General features: G+C 42.7%; 1 protein-coding gene across 8 annotated transcripts in view; it reads left to right on the forward strand.

Annotated features, from left to right (window-relative positions):
• cfap20dc (CFAP20 domain containing) overlaps positions 1–25,149 on the forward strand; it is a 548,283-nt gene that overhangs the window by 119,845 nt on the left and 403,289 nt on the right. For all 8 annotated transcript variants that reach the window (XR_010976965.1, XM_068051613.1, XM_068051614.1 and 5 more), the window contains one exon: positions 1,130–1,202. Coding sequence is in view for 7 of the 8 variants with exons in the window: in XM_068051613.1 (XP_067907714.1) it covers positions 1,130–1,202 (73 nt within the window). In the remaining variant the exon portion in view is untranslated. The remainder of the gene's footprint in view (positions 1–1,129; positions 1,203–25,149) is intronic.

Here is a 25,149-nt window from a genome sequence, read left to right on the forward strand (position 1 = left end):
GGGTAAGAGTTCAGGCTGTGGTAGGTGTTTGTGGTTTATGGTAAACCTGTTGAATCTTCTAAGTAGGACAGTCTCTTTTAAAGTTGCAGGCCTCGGTGTGTGTAGTCTTGAACTTGTTGAGGTGTTGTAGATTCTGTTGGTTACAATTTCAGACTGGAGGTGGTGGTCAGTTCTCTGCTGCAGCAAGTTGAAGTGTAGATTTAGCAGCAGGGCTCCTTCCTTGTCCAGCTGGACTTCTTTCCACAGCCACTGGTTGGACAGCGTTCTGCGATGTTGCTGTGATCTCTTCCCCTCTGTCCAGAGAGTTGCCTTTTAAGGTAAAAATTAATCACATTAGCATTTCTGATCTTTGACATATGGCCTTCTCCCCTGGTGTGACCACACAATGGACCAAGGTGTGGAATCATTGGCTATCTACGGAGGTCTGGATGGGTACTGTTCTGTTATGATGTGGCTACTTCACGTCTTCTTTCTCAAAAGAAAACCATTCAATTCAGAAATGTCTCTTGATGGTTTCAGAATGGGCGTAAATGAAACCTCAGTCTGGAATGTATCCATTTGTCCTTTTTGGACAGTGAAGCAGTTTTTGAATACACTGGCCAGGTCATACGGTCTTTGGTGGCCATCGTTTCAGCACATTGTCCACTTTTTTATAAAAGGAAAAGTCAATTTCATGGAGTCCACATTGTATAAAGTTCGTATCTTAAAAGTTAGTAATATGATATGTCTTTACTGTACGTGACACAATGTATAAAAGTAAATATCTGCAGAGCTTAGCACCTATAAACAGAAAGCAATCTTGTACTTTTCGTTTCTTTTCTGGATGTGCATAACATTGATAAGGCTGTACATCCCCCGTTGACCTAAATTATGGTTCTGCTTTACAATTGAGTTGCTTGCTAGGCCATTTCAAAGGGCATTAAGAGTCAACTAAATAGTCTGGGACTAGTCATATGTGGGCCAGACTGGGTAGCTAAAGCAAATTTCCATTCATGAAAAGACATCAGTGAACCAGTTGGGTTTTTATGCTAGTCCAGGAGCTTTAATGGTCATTGTGTCTGAATAATTGTGTTTTATAGGCTATTGTACAGGGTAAATGTAAGTAATTTTTATATTTCTTCTGTTTTAGTTGGCCTTATCCAGCGGTTCCTTGTGCTGCAGCTCTGTGTGCCTGTGGGACAAGACTTTTCTACGGAATTGCTGTAAGAGTGAACATTGCTAAATATTTTATATGTTAGTTAATAAATTGAACTAGAAATGATATTCATTAATTGTTAGTAACTCCTGCAACAGAAGAATGACTTAGACTGGCTTCAAGTAATTAAGCTAACTTAATTGTCGGTTCTCGACAACTGGTGTATTATGCACTGACATGGGAATTGAAAGCACACACCATCTGTTATTGCAGTAACTTTCTTGATTGCAATAGTGACATCTCAGAGCAACAGTTCAGAGGTGTATGTGAATAAAGGACTGTCACTACAGCATAAGTATAAGGTAACTTAAAAAGTTAAAATTCATTCTCATTTCATAGTTCAACAATTGCATTTATATAGTGCCATTAATGTAGTAAAATGTCCCAAGGCACTTCATAGGAGTGTTATAAAACAAAATTTGATACTAAGCCACATAAGATATTAGGGCAGATGACCAAATGCTTGGCCAAAGAGGTAGGTTTTAAGGAGCGTCTTAAAGGATGGAAGAGAGGTAGTGAGGTTTAGGGAGGGAATTCCAGAGTTTATGGCCTTTGCAGCTGATGGTGAGGTGATTTTAATTGGGATGCTCGAAGCCAAAATTGAAGGAGAGCAAATATCTCCGAGTTGTAGGGCTGGAGGAGATTCCAGAGATAGGGAGCAGTGAGACCATGGAGGGATTTGAAAATAATGACAATTTTAAAATTAAGGCATTGCTAACTGGAAGCCAGTGTAGGTCAGCGAGCGCAGGGGCGATGGGTGAACGAGACTTCTTGCGAGTTGGAACATGGGCAGCAGAGTTTTGGATGACTTCGAGTTTCTCAATGGGGGAGGCTGGCCAGAAGTGCATTGGAATAATCAAGTCTAGAGGTAACAAAGATTGGATGAGCATTTCAGCAGCAGATGAGATGAGGCGAGCTGGAGTTGGTTGATGGAAATAGGCTATCTTACTGCTGGTCTGGGCATGTGTTTGGGAGCTCATCTTGGGGTCAAATATGACACCATTGGTGAAGTCTGTTTTAGCCTCAGACAATTGCCAGGGAGAGAGAGATGGAGTCAGTGGCTAGGGAATGGAGTTTGTGGCGGGAATTGAAGACAATGGTTTCATTCTTCCAATATTTGGAGGAAATTTCTTCTCATCCAGTACAGGATGTTGGGCAAGCAGTCTGACAATATTTTGGCAGGGTAGTGACTACGGCTAATCTTTGAACAATATTCAGCTTTCATAAGGTGTCTGTTTTGGTCACGTTGAGCAGATGTGAGGAATGTGATATTAATAACAATACTCTGGCAATACAATCAAATATTTTTGTCATGTTTTCCTATCACAGCACCTACCCTTAGCCTGGGGATTTGAGCAGGGAATGTTTAATGAAGAGTGCTAAATTAAAAGATGACATGAGCTTTTGCCTCATTATTATGATTATTGTGATCAAGAATATTATTCAGAATAGTTGTGTTTCGTTCCTTGTAATAAAATGTAAAACTGCTAACGGATCAATAACAAAGTACAGTAGACTACTTGGGGAGGGAGGAGAAAATCCATCCTCGCTCTTCCTCTATCTTCATTTGTCTGCTATCAACAATTCTGTATTGATTTACTGTTACTGATATAAGTAATAAGGATCTGCATATTGACTTGGCCATATCTGTCATGACAGTAAGGGTACACATTTGTCATATAGCTTGCAGACTGCTGGATCCCCATGCTACACGAGGAAAAAAAGTGGAACAATCATATTTCACCAGTAGATAATGAATATCAAATCATCTCTGCATCTTTGCTACCTCTTCATAACCTGTTTCTTGTTTTAGATATTCAGATGTTTAGTAATCATTTTCAGGGTTGCTCTTGGAGTTTATGCATGATGATATTAACCTAAGAAAATGTTTCCAGCATTTTTAATACATTTCTCTGTGATCTATTTGAAACAAAAACAATCCAAGGAAAGAAAGAATGTATTTTCTTAAAAGCAGGATGACTTGGTATACATTCTTGCGGTCATTATTAGGAAGAGAACGTTGAGTTTTGTCCACTTCAATTTGAGAGCAAACCATTCGATTTTAATATGTTATTCCTGTCTTTTTTGTTTTTCAATTTTCTTCACAAAACATGTCTCTGCACAATTAGTGACTGCAATGTGCAGACCTTGGACAGATGGCGAAAGATCAACCAAACATCCAGTCCTAAACTTGTGAACTGTCCTTCATTCCAAGTCGCACATTGCGCATTAAAATCTATTGTTAACATCTCCAGAGGGCTGAACAAATACTGAATGAAGGTGTACCATGTATAGCACGTGACCACCTTCAATCTTGAATCCACAAAAGTTGGCAGTAAGCTGCAATAGCAAATAATTCACTCAATGTAAAAATTAGAACACTTTGAATAGAAATATTTCATTTGATTTGCATCAGCCTCACTTTTTCTGGAATTTCTACATTCAATCGAATGGTTTTGCAATAACTTGTAGACTTGAAAAATCATTAAACATTCGAACTGGATCGATTGAAAGCATGCAAGAAGTGCGTACAGAAAGAAGTGCTAAAAGTTGGAGCTGTTGACTGAAGTAGAGGTTAAAGTAAAAAATACCATAGTAGCATAGTCCAATGTGCATACACTATTGATATTTCATGTCTAATGGTAAATTCACCAATCTTCCATTCAGTGTGGCATTGTGTTCAAAAACAGTGCAGGTTGGAGATAGCACTGTCACGTTGATTCTCCAAACTTCACTCTTTGTACATGGCTCCCTGCTGGTAGAATCACATCAATTAATTTACCCAATAATGGAAGAGAAAAATTGTACTCATTACAATGGATTTTGTTTAGGGCTGGTTACTTGTTGTGATCTTTAAAAATCATTTGGATACAAAGTGAATACACAACTTAAAGCCATCTAGGAAGTTAAGCCTACGTCCATGTCTGCAGAATACCCTGATTGTCATAGTGCTTTATTTGGTTTTTATTTTTCCATTTTGTTTAAACACATTTCAGTAATTATATATATATATATTACTTGATATTGCTTCAAATACATTGTATAGAAATAATTAACTTTCAGCTGGATAGCTTTCAATAACTTCAAAGGAATATTTTCACTTTAACCATGTTTTATTCCATGTCATTTTATAAATTAAGCTCCTGAACAGTTATTCGTTTGTGATTGTAGCATATAGATAAAAATAAATTGGCCAATAAAAAAGCTTTGTACATCACACAAGTTTCTTTGCCTGGTTTCTTGATGGCTTCTCACTATCACATTTCTCATGTTCTATTGCCTGTCATGAAAGGAGTTCTTAAAGATACATGTCAATTTAAAAAAATTGACATTTTTGTGCGATATGGGGATTATTTTAAATTGCCCTAAAACTTCATGAAAGTGGATGCAAAAGGTCAAAGAAAGCATGCCAGGAAGATCATAAGGCACCACAAGCAAAACTACTTGTATCTGCCATAATGCCAGCAAGTGTACCTGCAGCTGAGGCACATCACCTGGTAATAGCTGAAGGCCTTTGTATGCAACTGTAGATCTAGTCTGTAAGAAAACATCTATTCATGCTTCACCATTAGGCCAGCACTACCTACAGTGGTCATCCTGCTTGTCTCTGCCACGTTCCAAGCTAGCATAATGATAATTTGTAGTGCAGCCAATTTTGTGGCATGCGCATGTCAAGGCAGTAATTGATACATTATAGAGCAGTGCCAGCATTTACATCTCCTTTCAGGAAAACATGATCTGTCTGTTGCATTTTCCAAAGTAGAGAAGGGTCATTCTCGTGCAATCTGAGCAGCAGATTCTTCTAGGTCTCCTGTAGCATCAACTTGCTCATCCTGTGGCTCATAAATTGCTTCCTCCTCAAGACAATCCTCTGCATTCTTGGGAGGTGATTGTAGTTGTGTTGCAGCTTAGAAGCTTGTGTGTGAAGCAGATCATTGTGCAGTTTAGAGACAATGGTAGTGCTGGTGTACTGATCTTTCAGGCCTAAAATAGCAGAAGAGATTCATTTGCTGGCACCAAGAGACCACTTCGAAAAGGGCTTGTAATATTGTAATGCTGTTATAGTGGTGGCATGTGTATCATTGGTTGAGAAGGGAGACAAGAAGTACCAAGAGTGGGATGGTACTAATCCAGAGCTTGAAGGTTTCTGGCGTCACCATTCACAAATAATCTTTTTGGTAAGAATGTCTAGGACAGCCAGCCCCTTCAAAGGTAGCAAGAGCTTCTAATTTCTGGGCCTTTCTCTAGGTCAAGTCTGTATTCATTTATTTTGTCCTATGCTATTCTCAAACAGAGAAGTCATCATAATGGGTAATATGGGTAGCATAATAGTTATGACTAGACAAAATAGAATGCAAGTTCAAATTCCACCACAGCAGTTTGAGAATTTGAATTAATTTAAAAAACTAAATTTTAAAAAGTTCTGGAGGGAAAAAGAAACTGGTATCATCAGTCAGTAAAAGTGACGATGAAGCTTTCGTATTGTCTTAAACACCCAACTGGTTCACTAATGTCTTTTCAGGAAGGAAATGCACTGTCCTTACCCAATCTGGTCTATATGTGACTCCAGTCCCACAGCAATATGGTTGACTCTTAACCTCTCTGAAGCAGTTGTTTCCAACCATGAGCCTATTTAAGAAAGAGATGAGAATTTTTTTCTGAGGGTTGTGAGTCTTTGGAATTCTTTTCCTCAAAAGGCGGTGGAAGCAGCGTCTTTGAATATTTTTAAGACAGAGGTAGATAGATTCTTGATAAGCAAGAGGGTGGAAGGTTATCGGGGGTAGGTGAAAATGTGGAGTAATCAGTTCAGCCATGAACTTATTGAATGGCGGAGGAGGCTCAAAGGGCTGAGTGGGCTACTCCTGCTCCTAAGTCGTATGTTCGAATCAGGATGCAATAAAGGCAGATTGACCCAAGTCGACACTGCAGAGTCCCAAAATCTGGAGAACTATCCAACATATTTGTTATCCAACACCATGACATAGTCATACTCACAGAATCATACATATTAGCCAATGTCCCAGGCACCATCCCTGGGTATGTCCTGTCCCACCAGGAAGAGGAATCATCAGAGGAGAGTAGTTTGCCCTGGGCGTCTTCCATATTGCCTCCATGTTGTTTCCTGCTGATTTCCACATAATGATCTTTCAGCTGATAAATCAATACACCTCCATGTCAAACACCACTTGGTAGAAGCACTTTGGGTAAACGGGTACCGAATCTAAGTTGAATTATTCAGTGTCCAAAACCAAGAATGGCTTGGTAATACAACCATTGACTAAGTTGACCGAGTGCTGAAGTACATAGCTGCCATTTGTGCCAGATGGCGAGAGAACCAATATGAGGGAATAAGTTTCTTGATGTCCAACAATAAGTGCGGGGAGCTCGTGGACTTCTTTATCGCTAAGATTGAGACCATCGGATTAACTATCTCTGCCGCGTCCCTCCCTTCCACTAGCCCATCGGGCCAGACTTCCTCTAAAGTTCCCCCTGCTCTAGCTCTGAACTTGCATCTTACTCCAATTTCTCTCCTATCCCCCTTTTGTGCCCCCTCTGAGCTCATCTTGTCCATGAGACCCACCTCGTTCCCTTGACCCTATTCCCACTAAATTGCTGACCACCCAACTTGCCCTCCTGGTTAGCTGATAATGTTAATGGCTCTCTCTCTCCAGGTGTTATTCCTCTCTCCTTTAAATCTTCCTTCCTCAAAAAGCCAACCCTTGACCCCACTGTCCTTGCAAACTACCGCCCCATCTCCAACCTACCTTTCCTCTCCAAAGACCTTGAACGTGTTGTCAACACACAAATCTGTGCCCATCTTTCCTGGAACTTCATGTTTGAATCCCTTGATTCAGGTTTCTACCCCTGCTAGAGTACTGAAATGGCTCTTATCAAAGTCACAAATGGCATCTTATGTGACTGTGGCAAAAGTAAACTATCCCTCCGCATCCTTCTCGATCTGTCTGCAGCTTTTGACATGATTGACCACACGGTCCTGTTCTAACACCTCTTTACAGTCAATAGTTGAATGAGACTGCTCTCACCTGATTCCATTCTAATCTATCTAATTGTAGCCAAAGTATCACTTGCAATGGCTTCTCTTCCTGCTCCTGCACCATTAGCTCTGATGTCCCCAAGGATCTATCCTTAGCTGCCTCCTATTCTCATTCACATGCTGCCCCTTCAGTGATATCATCCGAATGCACAGTGGAAGTTTTCACGTGTATGCTGATGGTCCCCAGCTCTACTTCACCACCACTTCTCTTGACTTCTGCTCTGTTGCTAAATTATCAGATTGCTTATCCAATTCTGGATTGGCAGAAATTTCCTCCAATTAAATATTGGGTAAAATGAAGCCATTATATTCACTCCCCGCTCCAAACTCTGATCCCTTGCTACTGACTCCATCCGTCTCCCTGCTAACAGTCAGAGACGAAACAATTTTTTTTACAACCTTGGTGTCATTATCTGACCCCGAGATGAGCTTCCAACCACACATCTGCACCATCATTAAGACTGTCTATTTTCACTTCTGTAACATTGCCCCTGTCTCAGATCATCTGCTGTTGAAACCCTTAATCATGCCTTCATTACCTCTAGACTTGACTATTCCAATGCACTCCTGGCTGGTCTCCCACATTCTCCGTAAACTTGAGGTCATCCAAAACTCTTTGCCTTTGTCTTAGCTCGCACCAAGTCCAGTTCATCTATTACTCCTATGCTCACTGACCTGCATTGGCTCCCGATAAAGCAACGTCTTGATTTCAGAACTCTCATCCTTGTTTTCAAATCCCTCCATGGCCTCACCCCTCCTTTTCTCTCTTATCTCCTGCAGCCCCACAACCCTCCGAGATAGCTGCGCTTGTCTAATTCTGACCTTTTGAGCATCCTTGATTTTAATCGCTCTACCATCGGTGACCCTGCCTTGACCTGAGCTCTGGAATTCCCTCCCTACACCTCTTTATGCGGAGGCACTGGCCATAATTTTTCAGTCTTCTTTAGACTCTGGTCAGCCAGAAGACTGGAGAATTGCAAATGCTACACCCTTGTTTAAAAAAGGATGTAAAGATAAGTCCAGCAACTACAGGCCAGTCAGTTTAACCTTGGTGAGGAAGCTTCTACAAATGATAATTCTGGACAAAATTAATAGTCTCTTGGGCAAATATGGGCTTATTAAGGAGAGCCAGCACGGATATGTTAAGGAAAAATCATGTTTAACTAACTTCACGGAATCAGAATCACAGAATTGTTATAGCGCAGAAGGAGGCCATGCAGCCCATCGTGTCTGTGCTGGCCCTCCGAAAGAGCAGTTTATCTAGTGCCCTTCCCTACCTTATCTCTGTAACCCTGGACGATCTTCCTTTTCATATAACCATTCAATTCCCTCTTGAATGCCTTGATTGAACCTGCCTCCACCACACTCTCAGGTAGTGCATTTTAGATCCTAATCACTCACTGGGTGGGAAAGGTTTTCCTTATGTCACTGTTGCTTCTTTTGCCAATTACCTTAAATCTGTGCCCTCTTGTTCTCAATCTTTCCACCAATGGGAACAGTTTTTCACTATCTACTCTGTCTAGACCCCTGATGATTTTGAACACCTCTATCAAATTTCCTCTCAGCCTTCTCTTCAACAGTCCTAACTTCTCCAATCAATCCACATAACTGAAGTTCCTCATCCTTGGAATCATTCTTGTGAATCTTTACTGCACTCTCTCTAATGCCTTTACAGTTTTCCTAAAGCGTAGCGCCCAGAACTGTACACAGTTCTCCAGTTGAGGCCAAACCAGTGTTCTGTACAAGTTTAACATAATTCCTTGCTTTTGGAGTTTTTTGATGAGGTAACAGAGAGGGTTGGAGGGTAATGCTGTTGATGTGGTGGGCATGGACTTCCAAAAGGCATTTGATAAAGTGCCGCACAACAGATTTGTGAACAAAGTTATAGCTTATGGGATAAAAGATTCACGAGAATGGCTCCAGGAATGAGAAGCTTCAGTTACGTGGATAGGTTGGAGAAGTTGGGACTGTTTTCCTTGGAGAAGAGAAGGCTGGGAGGAGATTTGATACAGGTGTTCAAAATCATGAGGGGTATGGACAGAGTAGAAAGGGAAAAACTATTCCCTTTGGTGGAAAGATTGAGAACAAGAGGGCACAGATTTAAGGTAATTGGCAAAGGAAGCAATAGTGACATGAGGAAAAACTTTTGCACCCGGCAAGAGGTTATGATCTGGAATGCACAGCTTGAGAGTGTGGTGGAGGCAGGTTCAATCGAGGTATTCAGGAGGGAATTGGATTATTATCTGAAAAGAAAGTAAGTGCAGAGCTGTGGGAAGAAGACAGGGGTGTGGCAGTCGGTAAATTGCTTCTTTGGAGGGCCAGCACAGACATGATGGACCAAATGGCCATCTTCTGTGCTGTAATAATTCTGTGATTCTACCTTGCTTTCCTCCTTTAAGATACTCCTTAAAACCTACCTCTTTGGCTAAGCTTTTCGTCATCTGATCTAATGTCTGCTTGTGTCATATATTGTTAATACTCCTGTGAAGCACCTTTGGGAGGTTTTATTATTTTAAGTGCACTATTTACATATAATCTGTTGTCATCCTCCTCCTTCACCGCTGCCACCAGCACCGCCATTTTCTTCACCTTCTTTTCCTTCTTCCGCTTCTCCTCTCCCAGTTACTGGTGCCATCCCTATCTCTCTAACCTCCTTCAGTCCTACAACTCTCCAAGATATTTGCGCTCCTCAATTCTTGGTCTCTTGCACATCCCCAATATTCTTCACTCCACCATTGGCAGTTGTGTGTTCAGATGACTGGAGCCCAAGTTCTGGAATTCCATCTCTCCACCACAACACTTTTCTCAAATTCTGGTCTCTTAAACGCCCCAATTTTAATTGATCCACCATTGGTGGCTGTGCCTTGTTGCTTGTACCCTAGGTTCCTGAGTACCCTCCCTACGCCTCTCTGCCTGTCTACTTTGCTTTCCTACTTTAAGACACTCTTTTAAAAAAAAAACTTCCTCTTGGAACAAGTCTTTGGTCATCTGACCTAATATCTCCTTATATGGCTCAGTGTCATATTTTGTTTTATAATGCTCCTGTGCAGCGCCTTGGGATGTCTTATTATGTTGAAGGCACTATACAAATACAAGTTGTTAACCACCCCACCAATCTACCTGTCGCAGATGTGTCTGTCCATGACGGCATTGGTAGGAGTGACCACAGCACAGTCATTGTGAAGACTGACTCCCGTTTTCACGCTGTATGTGTCCACTCTGCATTATGATGTGTGGCGGTACCACTGTGCAAAGTGGGATGGATCAAGAAAAGATCTTGCAGCTTAAAACTGGGCAACTTTAGCAATGTATATCACTCCAATTTGTCATCTCATATCCTGGCATATCCCTTACTCTTCCTTCCCCATCAAGCCGAATGACCAACTCTAGTTCATTGAAGAGTGTAGAGGAGCATGCCAGGGGCAGCATCAGGTATACCTGAAAATGAGGTACCAACCTGCTGATGGTACACCGCAGGATTATATGCATGCTAAACAGTGAAAACAGTATGCTATAGACAACTAGTTGATCATACAACCAACAGATCACAAAGTTCTGAAACACTGCCACATCTAGTCATAAATGATGGTGGACATTTAAGCAACGAACAGGAGGAGGATGTTCGATGAATATCCCCATCCATATCTTCCATGATGGCCCAACATATAAAGGCAAAAGACAAGGCTGAAGTGTGTGCAACCATCTTCACCCAGAAGTGGAATGAATAATATTAGTATCTACCCAACAGTGTGCAAAATTGCCCAGCTATGTCCCGTTTTGGGCCTTTGGGCGATTCCACTACAGTAAGAGAATCTATTGCTGGCAATGCTCTGGCTATGATTTGGATAGGATAGTGTGGAACCAAGCAAGGGTAGTTACACTGTGCTGGACAGTGGTGGAAAGGAATTGGAGGAGGCTGGTGTGGTCAACTGAATTGAAGGCTGCAGAGAGGCTGATGAGGTGAAAGAAAGATAATGCACCACAATCACACTGGATGTAATTAGTGATTTTGGTTTGGGCCATTTCAGAGCTGTGGCAGATGTAAAAACCTGATTGGAGAGATTCAAACATGGAGTTGTGGGCAAGATAGCAATGGATTTGAGAGTGACATTGGAGAACAAAAGGAGATTGAAGATGGGGTAATGGATTGCAAGAACACAGGGGCTGAGACTTTTTTTTGAGAAGGTGTTTGATGGTGATTTTGAATGGGAGAGGGACAGTGCCAGCAGAGAGAGAACCATTTGAAGTGTACATTGCTACCTGCCCGCTTTTCCTCCTTCGGCAATTTTGTGGCCCTTTTGATAGTTTAAGCCTCAACCCTTGGGTCACTCGATATGTGTCATCCTTCCAACTCTGCCCCCACGCACCCCTCCCCCCGCCAATTACCCAACCCTTTCCTGTCTCAAAGTCTTTGCACCATTGCGAGCTTATTCAAGTAATTTACTACCATTTCTATTGATTTACTCTCAGCCTACTTTAAATTCGTAAATCCTTTACCTTTTACTTATTTTAGTTTCTGGATGTTCATTCTTATTTTATGAATTTATCAATGAACAGCTCTGTGTCCTATTTTATTTAATTTATTTTTCCTCCTTGTAATTCTGTTTACAGTTGCTTACCCAACTCCTTAAATTCATAACTCTTCCATTGTTATATAATTCATTTTTGGATCCATCTGTACTGTATGAATTCATTAATTAATGACAATTTTTGCCTTATTTAATTTATTTCTCCTAATTCCAGTTTTCTTTAAGGCGACTTCCCCTGCTTCATTTCCATTTATTTAATTTATGTACCAATTAGTGTTCACTCTATTTTCTGCCAGCTCACTTTTTATTTCAGAAACCTGCTTTAATTTATTGATTGCCAAGTTCCATTCTCCACTTTAGTTACTTTGTTTTACTGATTCTTTGGTAATGTCATTTTAGTTCATTAATCCCACCTCTTTGGATTGTTAAACTCGGATTGTTTTCACTGGAACGACGGAGGTGAAGGGGTGACATGATAGAGGTTTACAAAGTTATGAACGGCATGGACAGAGTGGATAGTCAGAAGCTTTTTCCCAGGGTGGAAGAGTCAGTTACTAGGGGACATAGGTTTAAGGTGAGAGGGGCAAAGTTTAGAGGGGATGTGCGAGGCAAGTTCTTTACACAGAGGGTGGTGAGTGCCTGGAACTTGCTGCCGGGGGAGATGGTGGAATCAGGTACGATAATGACGTTTAAGAGGCATCTTGACAAATACATTAATAGGATGGGAATAGAGGGATAAGGTCTGCGGAAGTGCAGAAGGTTTTAGTTTAGGCAGACATCAAGATCGGCGCAGGCTTGGAGGGCCAAATGGCCTGTTCCTGTGCTGTACTGTTTTTCGTTCTTTATTTATCTAATTAATTTATAAGGAGAAACTGTTTCCTGTGGCCGAAGGGTCAGTGACCAGAGGTCAGAGAGCTAAGGCAATTGACAAAAGAACCAGAGGCAACATGAAGGAAAATAAATTAACACAATGAGCTATTGTGATCTTGAATGCACTGTCTGAAATGGGTGATGTAAGCAGATTCAATCATAACTTTCAAAAGAAAATTGGCTAAATACTTAAAGGATAACATTTCCAGTGCTGTGGGGAAAGAGCAAGGGAGTGGGACTAATTGGATACCAAAGACCACTGACATGATGGGCAGCATGGCCTCCACTGTGCTGGATCATTTTATGATTTCTTGCTTTTCTGCCTCATATTTAGTTTTACTAATTCTCTGGTAAAAATGCTTAATTGATAAATCCTGCCTATTTTTCATGAATTTCTAAATTCTCTCAATTCATGCCTAATTTATTTCATTTGATTCTCTGGTAAAACTCATTTTCAAAAATTTTGTGTATAATACATTGCATATTATATGGTATCATACCCTTATTGTTGTAATATAGCACATTCTTCAACACAATATGATGAACATCATGTCTACCAGTTCGTATTTTTTTTGTTTTAATATTTGGAGAGAAGACATCAAGAATGTTAAGATCAAGAACAAGTGAGAAGAGATGGACCATTTGGACTGTTGAGGAAAGAGTGCCACATTGTGCCACAGGGGCGGCGCAGTGGTTAGCACCGCAGCCTCACAGCTCCAGCGACCCAGGTTCAATTCTGGGTACTGCCTGTGTGGAGTTTGCAAGTTCTCCCTGTGTCTGCGTGGGTTTCCTCCGGGTGCTCTGGTTTCCTCCCACATGCCAAAGACTTGTAGGTTGATAGGTAAATTGGCCATTATAAATTGCCGCTAGTATAGGTAGGTGGTAGGGAAATATAGGGACAGGTGGGGGTGTGGTAGGAATATGGAATTAGTGTAGGATTAGTATAAATGGGTGGTTGATGGTCGGCACAGACTCGGTGGGCCGAAGGGCCTGTTTCAGTGCTGTATCTCTAAACTAAACTAAATTGTAGATAGTGAGAGCTGTGTAGGAGAAACAGATTCCAGGGTGTGGAGGAGAGGAACTGAGAAATAAATAGGATGTTGGAGTTGCAGGACACTTGGATGTGAAAGGAGAGATCACTGAGAAGTAAAGAAAAGCAGCTATTGATTGGAAAAGAATGCTAAAACATAAAATAGCTCTTCCATTACTAATTCATCAACTGCTCATTTTGGTGAAGAAAGCATGTACAAATGAGAATGTCCAAGTTTGAATTGCAGCCTGTGCTGAGTTAGCTGTTCTTCGCTGGGATGGCAGTAGGGTACTATAGTTAGACTTGGGGTCCCAGATGAGGGAACAGAAAATGTGAGGTCAAAATTAGTTGAATAGTTAATCCACATTCATTGTCTAAGCTCACGTGAATAATGTTCACTTGGAGAGGTACCTGATGAATATACATCAGTACCCCAGAAGCAATGCATGTCAGCATAGTAGGGAAAAAAGGGGAGGAGAACAAAGTATCATTGTGCTTTAACAACCAGGCTATTCAAATTAAACTATTTTATGTTGATGTCAGTGTGAGAAAATGATAATTTAGTTCTGTGAAGGTATTTTTGGGTTTCAAAGGAAACAATAAGTAGTATTGAGATGTTTGTCTGGGGCTTTATATGTGATGACTAAATTGGCTCAAAGGTCATTTCCCATAAACCGATTCAAATGAAAAGACACAGCTGTGTGGTAGGTGAACTGCAGCCTGTTGAAATACCATTTAGCTCCTTAACAGCTACCAAGGACTGGACAGGGCACACTTTGATGTTATCTTATTAAGTGCTTTACTTGACACATACAATTCTCAATGCAACCATCACAAATATATCCTTGAACTCAACTTTAGCATTACAGTAGCACAGCTTTAACGCGGTTCAATTTGGTGTAACATAACAGTACAATAAAATTTCTAGAATTGCAGATGTGCCTTTCAGCAAATAAAGCAGTCTGACAGGTAGAAATTCTATGCTTTTGGTATTAAATCTACAAAGTGAGTGACAGGAAAAGGTTCTTCCTCATATCTGATCCATTATTCAAGATTGTTAACTTCTGCTTCCAAAACATTGTCAAACTCTGTCAGAATCTTTCTCTGTCTACTGTTGAATCCATAATCCAGAACTTTATCCTGAAAGGATTAATTTTTCCATTTCTCTTTCAACCATCTTCTAACTGCAGCTCACATTCTCACTTGCACTCTTAATCACTTCTCTATTGGCTGCTTGTGCCCAGCAAGTTGATTTCAGTTTCCTCATCTTCATGTTAATATCCATCCATGGCCATACTTCTCCCTATGTCAGTGATTTCCTTTAGCTGTTTAGCCTCAATTTCATCAACCAGCATACTGTTCATTCTCTGCTCCATCCAAGTAATCATCAGTGACTTTTCCTTCAACTGCCATGCTCTTGTGCTAATCCTTCCCTCCAGATTAATAGCTAAATAGTGCAGCTGTCTCTGCGAAAATGCGGACTATCCAAGATTCCCCAGAGCAACATTTCTCATGCTAGCACATGTGGAATAGTGATTGTGGGTGGAGATCTAGACTGTGCCATCCACTTTCAGCGAAACAGGTTCCAACCTGACACAAGGCATGTGAGACAAGCAGCCGCAAAAATCTGGAGACAGTGTAGCAGCCTGGGATTAGTGGATGGTGGACCTTTTACTGCACAGAGAATGAACACCTAATGCAACTCAAAGAAGACATTCCTCAGGATGGTAACAAGGAGGGTCCCTGAAGGTAGTGCATCTGATGTAGTCTATATGGATTTTCGCAAGGCTTTTGGTAAGGTCCCACATGGCAGACTGGTCACAAAAGTAAAAGCCCATGAGATTCAAGGCAAAGTGGCAAGTTGGAGCCAAAATTCGCTCAGAGGCAGGAAGCAAAGGATAGTGGTTGATAGGTGTTTTTATGACTGAAAGGTAGTTTCCAGTGGAAATCTGCAGGGCTCAGTACTAGGTCTCTTGCTTTTTTGTGGTATATATCAATAATTTGGTCTTGAATGTAGGGGGTATGAATGATTAAGAAGTTTGCAGAGGATACAAAAATTGGCCATGTGACGGCTGATAAAGAAGAAAGCTGTGGACTACAGGAAGATAACTAAGGACTAGTCAGTGGCAAATGGAGTTCAGTCCAGAGACGTGTGATGTAATGCACTTGGAGCTGGTGAACAAGGCAAGGGAATACACAATAAATGGTAGGATATTGAGGAATAGAGGGGCCTTGGAGTGCATGTCCACAGATCCCTGAATGTGGCTGGACAGATAGATAAGGTGGCCAAAAAAGTCATGCGGGATACTTGCCTTTATTAGCCGAGACATAGAATATAAGAGTTGGGAGGTGATGCTGGAACTGTATAAATCAATAATTAGACCATAGCTGGAGTACTGCCTGCAGTTTTGGTCACTGCACCTTATGAAAGATGTGATTGCACTAAAGAGGGTACGGAGGAGATTTATGAGGATGTTGCCTGGATTGGAGAATTTTAGTTATGAGGAAAGATTGGATAGGCTGGGGCTGTCTCCTTTGGAAGAGAGGAGGCTGAGGGGAGACCTAATTGAAGTATATAAAATTAGATAGAGTGGATAGGAAGGCACTATTCCCTTTGGTTGAGATGCCCATAACCAGGGGCTTAGATTTTAGGGTAAGAAGAAGGAGGTTCAGAGGGGATTCAAGGGAATATTTTCACCCAGAGAGTAATGGGGATTTAGAACACTCTGCCTGAAAGAGTGGTTTAGTTTAGTGATACAGCACTGAAACAGGCCCTTCGGCCCACCGAGTCTGTGCCGACCATCAACCACCCATTTACACTACACTAATTCCATATTCCTACCACATCCCCACCTGTCCCTATATTTCCCTACCACCTACCTATACTAGGGACAATTGCTAATGGCCAATTTACCTATCAACCTGCAAGTCTTTGGCATGTGGGAGGAAACCGGAGCACCCGGAGGAAACCCACACAGACGCAGGGAGAACTTGCAAACTCCGCACAGGCAGGACCCGGAATTGAACCCGGGTCACTGGAGCTGTGAGGCTGCGGTACTAACCACTGCGCCAGAAACCCTCATAACATTTTTTTTAAAACTTAGATATGCACTTAAAGTGCTGTAACCTACATGGCTATGGATGAAGAGCTAGAAAGTGTGATTAGGCTGGAAGGCTCCTTGTTGGCCAGCATGGACACGATTGGCTGAATGGCCTTCCATGCTGTAAACTTCTATGAATCTATGAATACCATGACCTGTTTTGGTCTCCTCCACATGATAGGTGATATTGAGACTTTAGAAAGGGTGTAGAGGAGGCCCATTAGCTTAATTCTCAGTTCAAAGCATCTTAGTTATCAAGGTAGGCTAAAAAAACAACTGTGGCTTTACACTTTAGAGAAGTCTAGACTTAGGGGTAGTTTGATTGAGGTTAAGAGATGTTGAAGTGTATTGGTTGTGTTCGAATTGACAGTTTGTTTCAATGAAATAGGTTAGGAAGGACCAGAAGTCACAATTTTAAATTGCATAAGGTCTGATCTAGGTTAGATGTCAGCAGTTTGTTCTTTTCCCAGAGAATAGTAGACCTCTGGAGTAGACTGCCAGCTTGTGTGGTGGATGCCAATTCACTGAATTAATTTAAGTGAGAGCTGGACCTCTTTCTGGCTGGGGTGGAGATCACCTCATATAAAAGTTAGTCACTGCATAGAATTATCAGGGCCAATGTGATCTCTTGGACTAGTTCTGATCACCTTAGGGGATCAGAGAGGAATTTCCCAAACTGGCTTGGGTTTTATGTATTTTTTTGCTTCTCCTAGGAGATTACATGGTTTTGAGTGGGGTGGAGAGTTTACACATTGTAATGCGCAAGGTACCAGAATTGTATCAGACAGGTTGGATTTACCAAAGGGTCTTTTCCTGTCCATCATTGCGAGTCTGCTTGTAAGGTACATGGCTGTTTGAAGATTATGGGAAAAGTCAAAGAAGCGACTGATCTGTACTGTAAGCACATCTAGGAAATGGAACAAAAACAAGAAATGCTGGAATCACTCAGCAGGTCTGGCAGCATCTGTGGAAAGAGAAGCAGAGTTAACGTTTCGGGTCAGTGACCCTTCTTCGGAACTCTGCTTCTCTTTCCACAGATGCTGCCAGACCTGCTGAGTGATTCCAGCATTTCTTGTTTTTGTTTCAGATTTCCAGCATCCGCAGTATTTTTCTTTTATTCTAGGAAATGGAACCCTGCAACCTTTTAGTGATAAAGTTCAAAAACAACTTGAATTTATATAGCATCTTTAATATAGTAACATATCCCAAGGTATTTCACAGGACTGCTATCAAACAAAATTTGACACCAAACTACAAATGGCGATAGTAGGAGTAGATGACCAATACTTGGTGGCAGATTTTAAGTAATATCTTAAAGGAGGCTAGACAGTGGGGAGTGGTTTAGAGAGGGAATTTCTGAGTTTAGGGCCAAGACAGCTGAAGGCATGGCCACCAATGGTGGAGGGATGCTCAAGTGGCCAGAATCGGAGGAGCACAGATATCTCAACGAATAGTAGGGCTGGATGAGATTGCAGACATAGGGTGGGGCAAAGCCATGGAGGAATTTGAAAACAATGAGAATTTTAAATTCAAAACATTGCTTAACTGGGAGTCAGTGTAGGTCAGCGAGCACAGGGATGATGGGTGAAAGGGACTTGGTGAAACGTGGTTTTATGACCAAGGCAGGAGTAATGCACTGTTAATTCAGTCCCACTACTCCACAGGTCACAGAATATTAGTAAGGTTTCCCACCTACCGAAAAATAGCCAAATTAAACACCTTATTTATCCCCCAGAATAAAGCATGCCAAACCAGGTTTCTTTAAACAACAACAAAATTAACTATTTATTAATAAACCAAGTTTTAAATAAGAATGAGATAAATCTATACGTATGAAAAGATTTCATAACTCCTTATTCCTCCTAACCCTCATGCACATACATTCCAAAACTAACGGTTAACCAGTTTTGAAAGGATGTTTTAAAATTAGAACTGTTTCTTAGGAATAATAAAATAACTGGGTAACTTCTGGTAGGATATTTCTGGATCAGTGAGGTGTCCCAGAGTCAAATAGTCGGATGCCACTCGCAGACTCTCCAGGTGAAATTAATGAACAGTCTGTGATGGGTAGGTGTTCAAGGCAGTTCGTCTGCAGCAAGCGTCACACAGATCTTTCAGCAAAAGATGTAGCAGTTTAACGTAGCAGTCTAACGGTAGAAACTGCCTTGAGATTTCAGGATCTCCTAAAAACACAAAAGGCAACAGGACTCACTTTTGAGGCAGGGATTCTTGAGACTGAAGGCAACAGCAATCTGCCACACCTGAAACACAAGGCTTCCTTTCTCCAAAACAGTGTTCCTCCACAGAGTGTAGCAAATCCTCTTTTCCTGTGTCTTTTCTCTCTCTTCAGGCTGGTCAAAAGCACACCTTTTGCAGAGCGAGAATAGGTCTTTTCTCTGGTCTATGAGCAAATCGCAGCTCACTGCTAGCTACTCCCAGCTCCCTGGTCTGTTTCACTCTGCAAAACTGAAACCTTGCAACAACCAAGTCACAAGACATTCATAAATCTTCATGTTGCTTGGATACAAGTTTTATAGCCTGCACACTTCAAACATCAAGTATCAGCATTCACTATTCACAGAAAGTCTCAGTCAGTCTTGTAAAAGTACACAGAACTCTCAGCTTTCAATAAAAAAAAACAAAGCTATTGTGACAATGGGAATCAGAGTTCTGGATGACTTCAGTTTCTAGAGAGTAGGATGTGGGAGGTCAGCCAGGAGTACATTGGAATAGTCAAGTCTAGAGGTAACAAAGGGACGGGAGGATTTCAGCAACTGGTGAGCTGAGGCAGGGGTGGAGTTGGGCGATCCCATTCTGAAATCCTTGTAACCAGCAATGTTGAGCTGCCATTCCCCTCCCTTCTTTAAGCCACACTTCAATAGCTACAATATCATACTTCCAAATGTCTATCAGTGCTTTCAGCTCATCTGTCTTATTCACTGGACTTCTCGTATTGAAGTATATAACATTAATCACTGAACAGCTCATTTGTTGTTTAATTTCTAGCCTTTGTTTCCTCGACTTTCCATACTCGCTTACTAATTTTCTGTCTTCCATTTCCAGTTTTGCTTCTCTTCCTTCTGAATCTACACTCAAGTTCCCATTCCCCACAAAGCTTGTTTAAACCCTCCCCAACAGGACTAACAAACCTCCCTGCCAAGATATTGGTCCCACCTGCATTGAGATACAGGTCTCCCCTCCCCAAAAAACAGTTCCAATGCCCCAGGAATCTAAAGCTGTCCCTCCTGCACCATCTCTCCAGCCACACATGCAGCTGTATTATCCTCCTCTTTCTGTACTCACTAGCGTGTGGCATTGGGAATAATCCGGAGATTACTATCTTTGAGGTCCTGTTTTTAATTCCTTCCTTAGTTGCCTGAAATCTGCCTATAGGACCTCATCCCTATTTCTGCCTGTGTCATTGGTACCAATATGGAAATGACGTCTAGCTGTTCACCCAACCCCTTCAGAATGTTCTGTAGCCACTCAGTGATCCTGGAACCATGGAGGCAACATACCATCTTGGATTCACATCTGCGGCCGCAGAAACTTCTGTCTGCTCCCCGAACGATTAAAACCTCTACCATTATTGCTTTCCTGACCCTCTGTTCTGTGCCGCTGCACAACTGAGACACCCATGGTACTGTTGACTTGGCTCTGGCTGTATTCCCCATAGGAATCATCGCCCTCACCAGTATTCAGAACTGAATATGAGTTGGAAAGCGAGATGCACTTGGGGGCCCTTGCAGTGCCTGTGTGTATCTGCTTGACTGTCTGGCAGTTGTCAGGTGGTCCCTTTCTGCCTGCATACTCTTAAGTTGTGGGATGACCGACAACGCTTCTGCATTTTAAGTGCGGCGGAAACCATGGAGAGCGAACTTCACACCACAATGTGGTGGGAGATCAATTATGGTCGTTTAAATGGCAATTGACTCAAATTTCATGATGCGTTTAGAATTTTATGAATGGTGCATGACTACAGGGCTTCAGAGCCCCTCCTGTTTAAAAGAGGCAGCATGGAGTCGAGACTTAGGTGTGTCTCTGCCAGCGTAGTGGTAATATCACTTGACTGGTAATTCAGAGTCCTTGACTAATGCTCTCGGGACATGAGTTCAAATCCCACCACAGCAGATGGTGATATTTGAATTCAATTAATAAATTTGGAATTAAAAGCTAGTCTAATGGTGACCATGAAACCATTGTCGATTGTTGTAAAAACTCATCGGGTTCAGTAATGTCCTTTAGGGAAGGAAATCTGCTGTCCTTACCTGGTCTGGCCTACATGTGATTCCAGACCCACAGCAATGTGGTTGACTCTTAAATGCCCTCTGAAGTGGCCGACCAAGGTGGCAGTACCAATAGATGGGGCATGTGAAGGTGGCAGCACCAAAGAGGCAGTGGAGGGGGAAATGAGTGAAGATGGTAGCACCAATGAAGGGGGCATGTGAAGGTAGCAGCACCAACGGTGGTTGAGGGTGGCGGGGCTGGTGTTGTGCTGTAAGGGTGACAGAGAGGCAGTGGCACTTGCGTCCAAGGGGCTAGCCAGTGAAAGTCCTTTGGGGAGGTGGCCTACAGAGAACACAGAGGACTAGGAGGGCGCCTACCTGCCATGGGCCTGATCCACCCAATGGTCGTGGTCCCCACTGAAGAGGAGGAGGAGCAGTGCAGAGGGAGGGACATTCAGGCACCAGCGGGGGCACAGCAGGAATATTGGAATACCAGAAGCAGCAAAAGGGTCAGTCTCCAGGTGGGAATGTCAGGGAAACGTGCAGAGGGGTGCGCCAGCAAGCTCAGGTGTGAAGAAGGGCCTATCCGAGGGAAAAGTCTACTGTACTTTGTTCAAATATCTCCAGATGTTAAATGGTAGTTGCAGCGCAGACGAAGGCTCTCCAGGAGGCTGTCACCAATTTATGCACTATGCTTCAGGGTAAGCTGAGACCTGTGTGGTTTGGTGGACACCTCATGCCAGTGGCCCTGAAGATCATTGTGGCTCTCAACTTCTATGCCTCCAGATCTTTCCAGGGAGCCACTAGGGACACGTGGGATTACATAGGCAGTGGCCCATTGGTGCATCAGGGAGGTGACTAATACCATCTTCGAGCAACTATATCTGCTACCAACCTGACCCGACCCGAACGGTCAGGCAGAGACAGCCATCAGCTTCAAGGCTGGATTCCCCCCAGTGCAAGGTGTCATCGACAGCACATATGTGGCCATCAAGACTCCCATGGACCAGCCAACAGTATTCATCAACAGAAAGGGCTTCTACTCCATCAATGTGCAACTGGTCTACGACCACCGAAAGCGGATCCTTTAGGTGTATGCATGGTTTCCAGGAAGCAGCCATGACGCCTATATACTTTGGCAGTCCCAGGTGCCACAGCTTTTCTGCCCTCCCACCCCTGTGCACCTTCAGGATTGGATTCCTGGGGTCAGGAGCTACCCATTGAAGTCATGGCTTCTTATGTCAGTGAGGAACACTCACTGCAGCAGAGGAAGGTTCCAGTCCCTCCCACGGATCAATTCGAGCGACCATTGAGCAGGCCATTGGTTTCCTGAAGATGCAATTCAGGTACCAGGATTGATCTGATGGAGCCCTTCCGTATGCCCCAGTGAGGGCATCGTGCATCGTGGTCGTCTGCTGTGCTTTGCACAACCTAGCACTGCAGAGGTGGGAGGACTTGAATAATGGGGACATCATCAATAGCCATTCCTTATCTGATGAGGAGGTTGTGGAGGAGGCTGCTGAGCAGGTGGCACAGAATGAGGAACCCCTTGCACCAGAGGCAAGGGGAAATGAGAGACGCGCAAGGGAGGCTCAGGACAATCTCATTCATACCTGTTTCTTATTCATATCTGCTTCTCTTTCCACAGATGCTGCCAGACCTGCTGAGTGGTTCCAGCATTTCTTGTTTTTATTCCTGTTTCTTATTACCCTGACGCCCTTTGATAATCAGTTCAACAGAGACTCACCTTTGTGCGGATATAGAGTCATAGAGTTATACAGCACAGAAACAGGCCCTTCGGCCCATCGAGTCCTCACTGGCTATCAAACACCTGTCTATTCTAATCCCATTTTCCAGCACTTGGCCCATAGCCTTGTATGCTATGGCGTTTGAAGTGCTCATCTAAATACTTCTTAAATGTTGAGGGTTCCTGTCTCTACCACCCCTTCAGGAATTGTGTTCCAGTTTCCAAGCACCCTCTGGGTGAAAATTCTTTTCCTCAAATCCCCTCTAAACCTCCTGCCCCATACCTTAAGTCTCTGCCCCCTGGTTATTCACCCCTCTGCTAAGGGAAAAAGTTTCTTCCTATCTGCGGCACTCACTTCTGGTGCAGCCACCGGGACCTGCGGCTCAGAACAAAATTCCAGCCCCTGTTTCCTGTAAGAGCTCTATTCCACTCTCTCATTTCTTTATCTCTGTCACATCTGTTCTGACGATTCAACCTTCCATACCAACACTTCTGATGGATCTTCCTTTTCCCTCCCACCGTGGTTGGCAGGGCACTCAATTGTGTCCGTTCCATTTCCCGCACTTCTGCTCTCCCCTTTCTCTGGTTCTCAGAACCACAATAGAGTTCTCCTTGTCCTCACCTTCCACCTCAGTAGCCTCTTCATTCAATAGACATCCTCTGCCATTTCCACCACCTATAGTGCAATGCCACCACCAAGCACATCATCTTATCCCCTTTCAACCTTCTGAAGGAATCATTCCCTCTGCAACAATCTAGTCCACTCCTTATTCACCACCTCTCCTTCCCACGCCACCTTCCCATGCAAACACAAGAGGTGCAACCCCTGTCCTTTTGCCTTCTCCCTTCTCATTGTCCAAGATGCCAAACTCTCCTTCCAGGTGAAACACAATTTACTAGTACTTCCAATTTAGCATACATATTCGCTGCTCACGATGCAGTCTCCTTACCCAAACACAGATTGAGTGACCACTTTGCGGAACACCTTTCAGTTGGCGAGCATGACACCAAGCTTCCGGTCACCGGTCATTTTAATTCTCCACCTCATTTCCACTCTGACTTTTCTATCCTCTGCCTTCTACACCGTTCCAATGAAGTTGAGGGGTAAGCCTGAAGAACAGTACCTCATTTGAACTAGGCATTTTACAGCCTTCCGGACTCGGCATTTTACAGCCTTCTGGACTGAACTTTTGAGTTTAACAATTTCAGATCATATCCTCTGTTCCCATTTTTGTTGGATGACAGCTGTTGCTGATTCTGCTTTTCCCATTTACTCCTCCTCTAGAGACATCTTTTGTTTCTTTACTTGTCCCATTACCATCTCCTTTTTGCCTCATCCATTTTTGTCATTTAATCTCTCATGCCTTCCACCCTATCACACACCTTCCCTTTTGTTCTTTCCTTCCATCATGCCCCTTCCCCCTACCTCTCACCTTTCCCTGCCTGACTTAAAAACTGTTACATCTCTAAGTACTCCCAGTTTTGGTGAAGGGTCATCGACCTGAAACATTAACTCTTTCTCTTTCCAACGATGCTGCCAGACCTGCTGAGTATTTCCAGAATTTTCTGTTTTTATTTGAGATTTCCAGCATCCACAGGAATAGAAATTATTTGAATTAAAAAAATGTCCCTTCATTATCGCATTTCTTCGCTACATAATACTATTATGTTTCTGAAGTAGAATCTACAGACCAAGTAGGAAGCAAGAAGCAAATGTCAAAGTGTGTAAATTTGTAAAGATAACTGCTAAATTTGATCTGCCTTTGCCACATTAAAACATTATGAATTTTGTAATTCTGCTTGGCCTCCAAGTTGTTTAACACACAACCAAAACCTTATCTTTTTACCTGTGTCCTTCCAAATCCATGCCCATTCCTTCCTAGAAATCCATGATTGAGTTCCTCCAATTAGATTTCTATCCCTGTCGCAGTACCAAAACCGCTCACATCAAAGTCACAAGTAACATACTATGTTACTGGGCGGCACAGTGGCGCAGTGGTTAGCATCGCAGCCTCACAGCTCCAGAGACCCGGGTTCAATTCTGGGTACTGCCTGTGTGGAGTTTGCAAGTTCTCCCTGTGTCTGCGTGGGTTTCCTCCAGGTGCTCCGGTTTCCTCCCACAGCCAAAAGACTTGTAGGTTGATAGGTAAATTGGCCATTATAAATTGCCCCTAGTATAGGTAGGTGGTAGGGGAATATAGGGACAGGTGAGGATGTGGTAGGAATATGGGATTAGTGTAGGATTAGTATAAATGGGTGGTTAATGGTCAGCACAGACTCGGTGGGCCGAAGGGCCTGTCTCTAAATCAAAATCAAATGTGACTGTGACAAAAGTAAACTACCTCTCCTCATCCTTTTTGACCTGTCTGCAGCCTTTGACACAATTGACCACATCA

Source organism: Heterodontus francisci, chromosome 19 (assembly GCF_036365525.1).
Source record: "Heterodontus francisci isolate sHetFra1 chromosome 19, sHetFra1.hap1, whole genome shotgun sequence".
NCBI lineage: Eukaryota > Metazoa > Chordata > Chondrichthyes > Heterodontiformes > Heterodontidae > Heterodontus > Heterodontus francisci.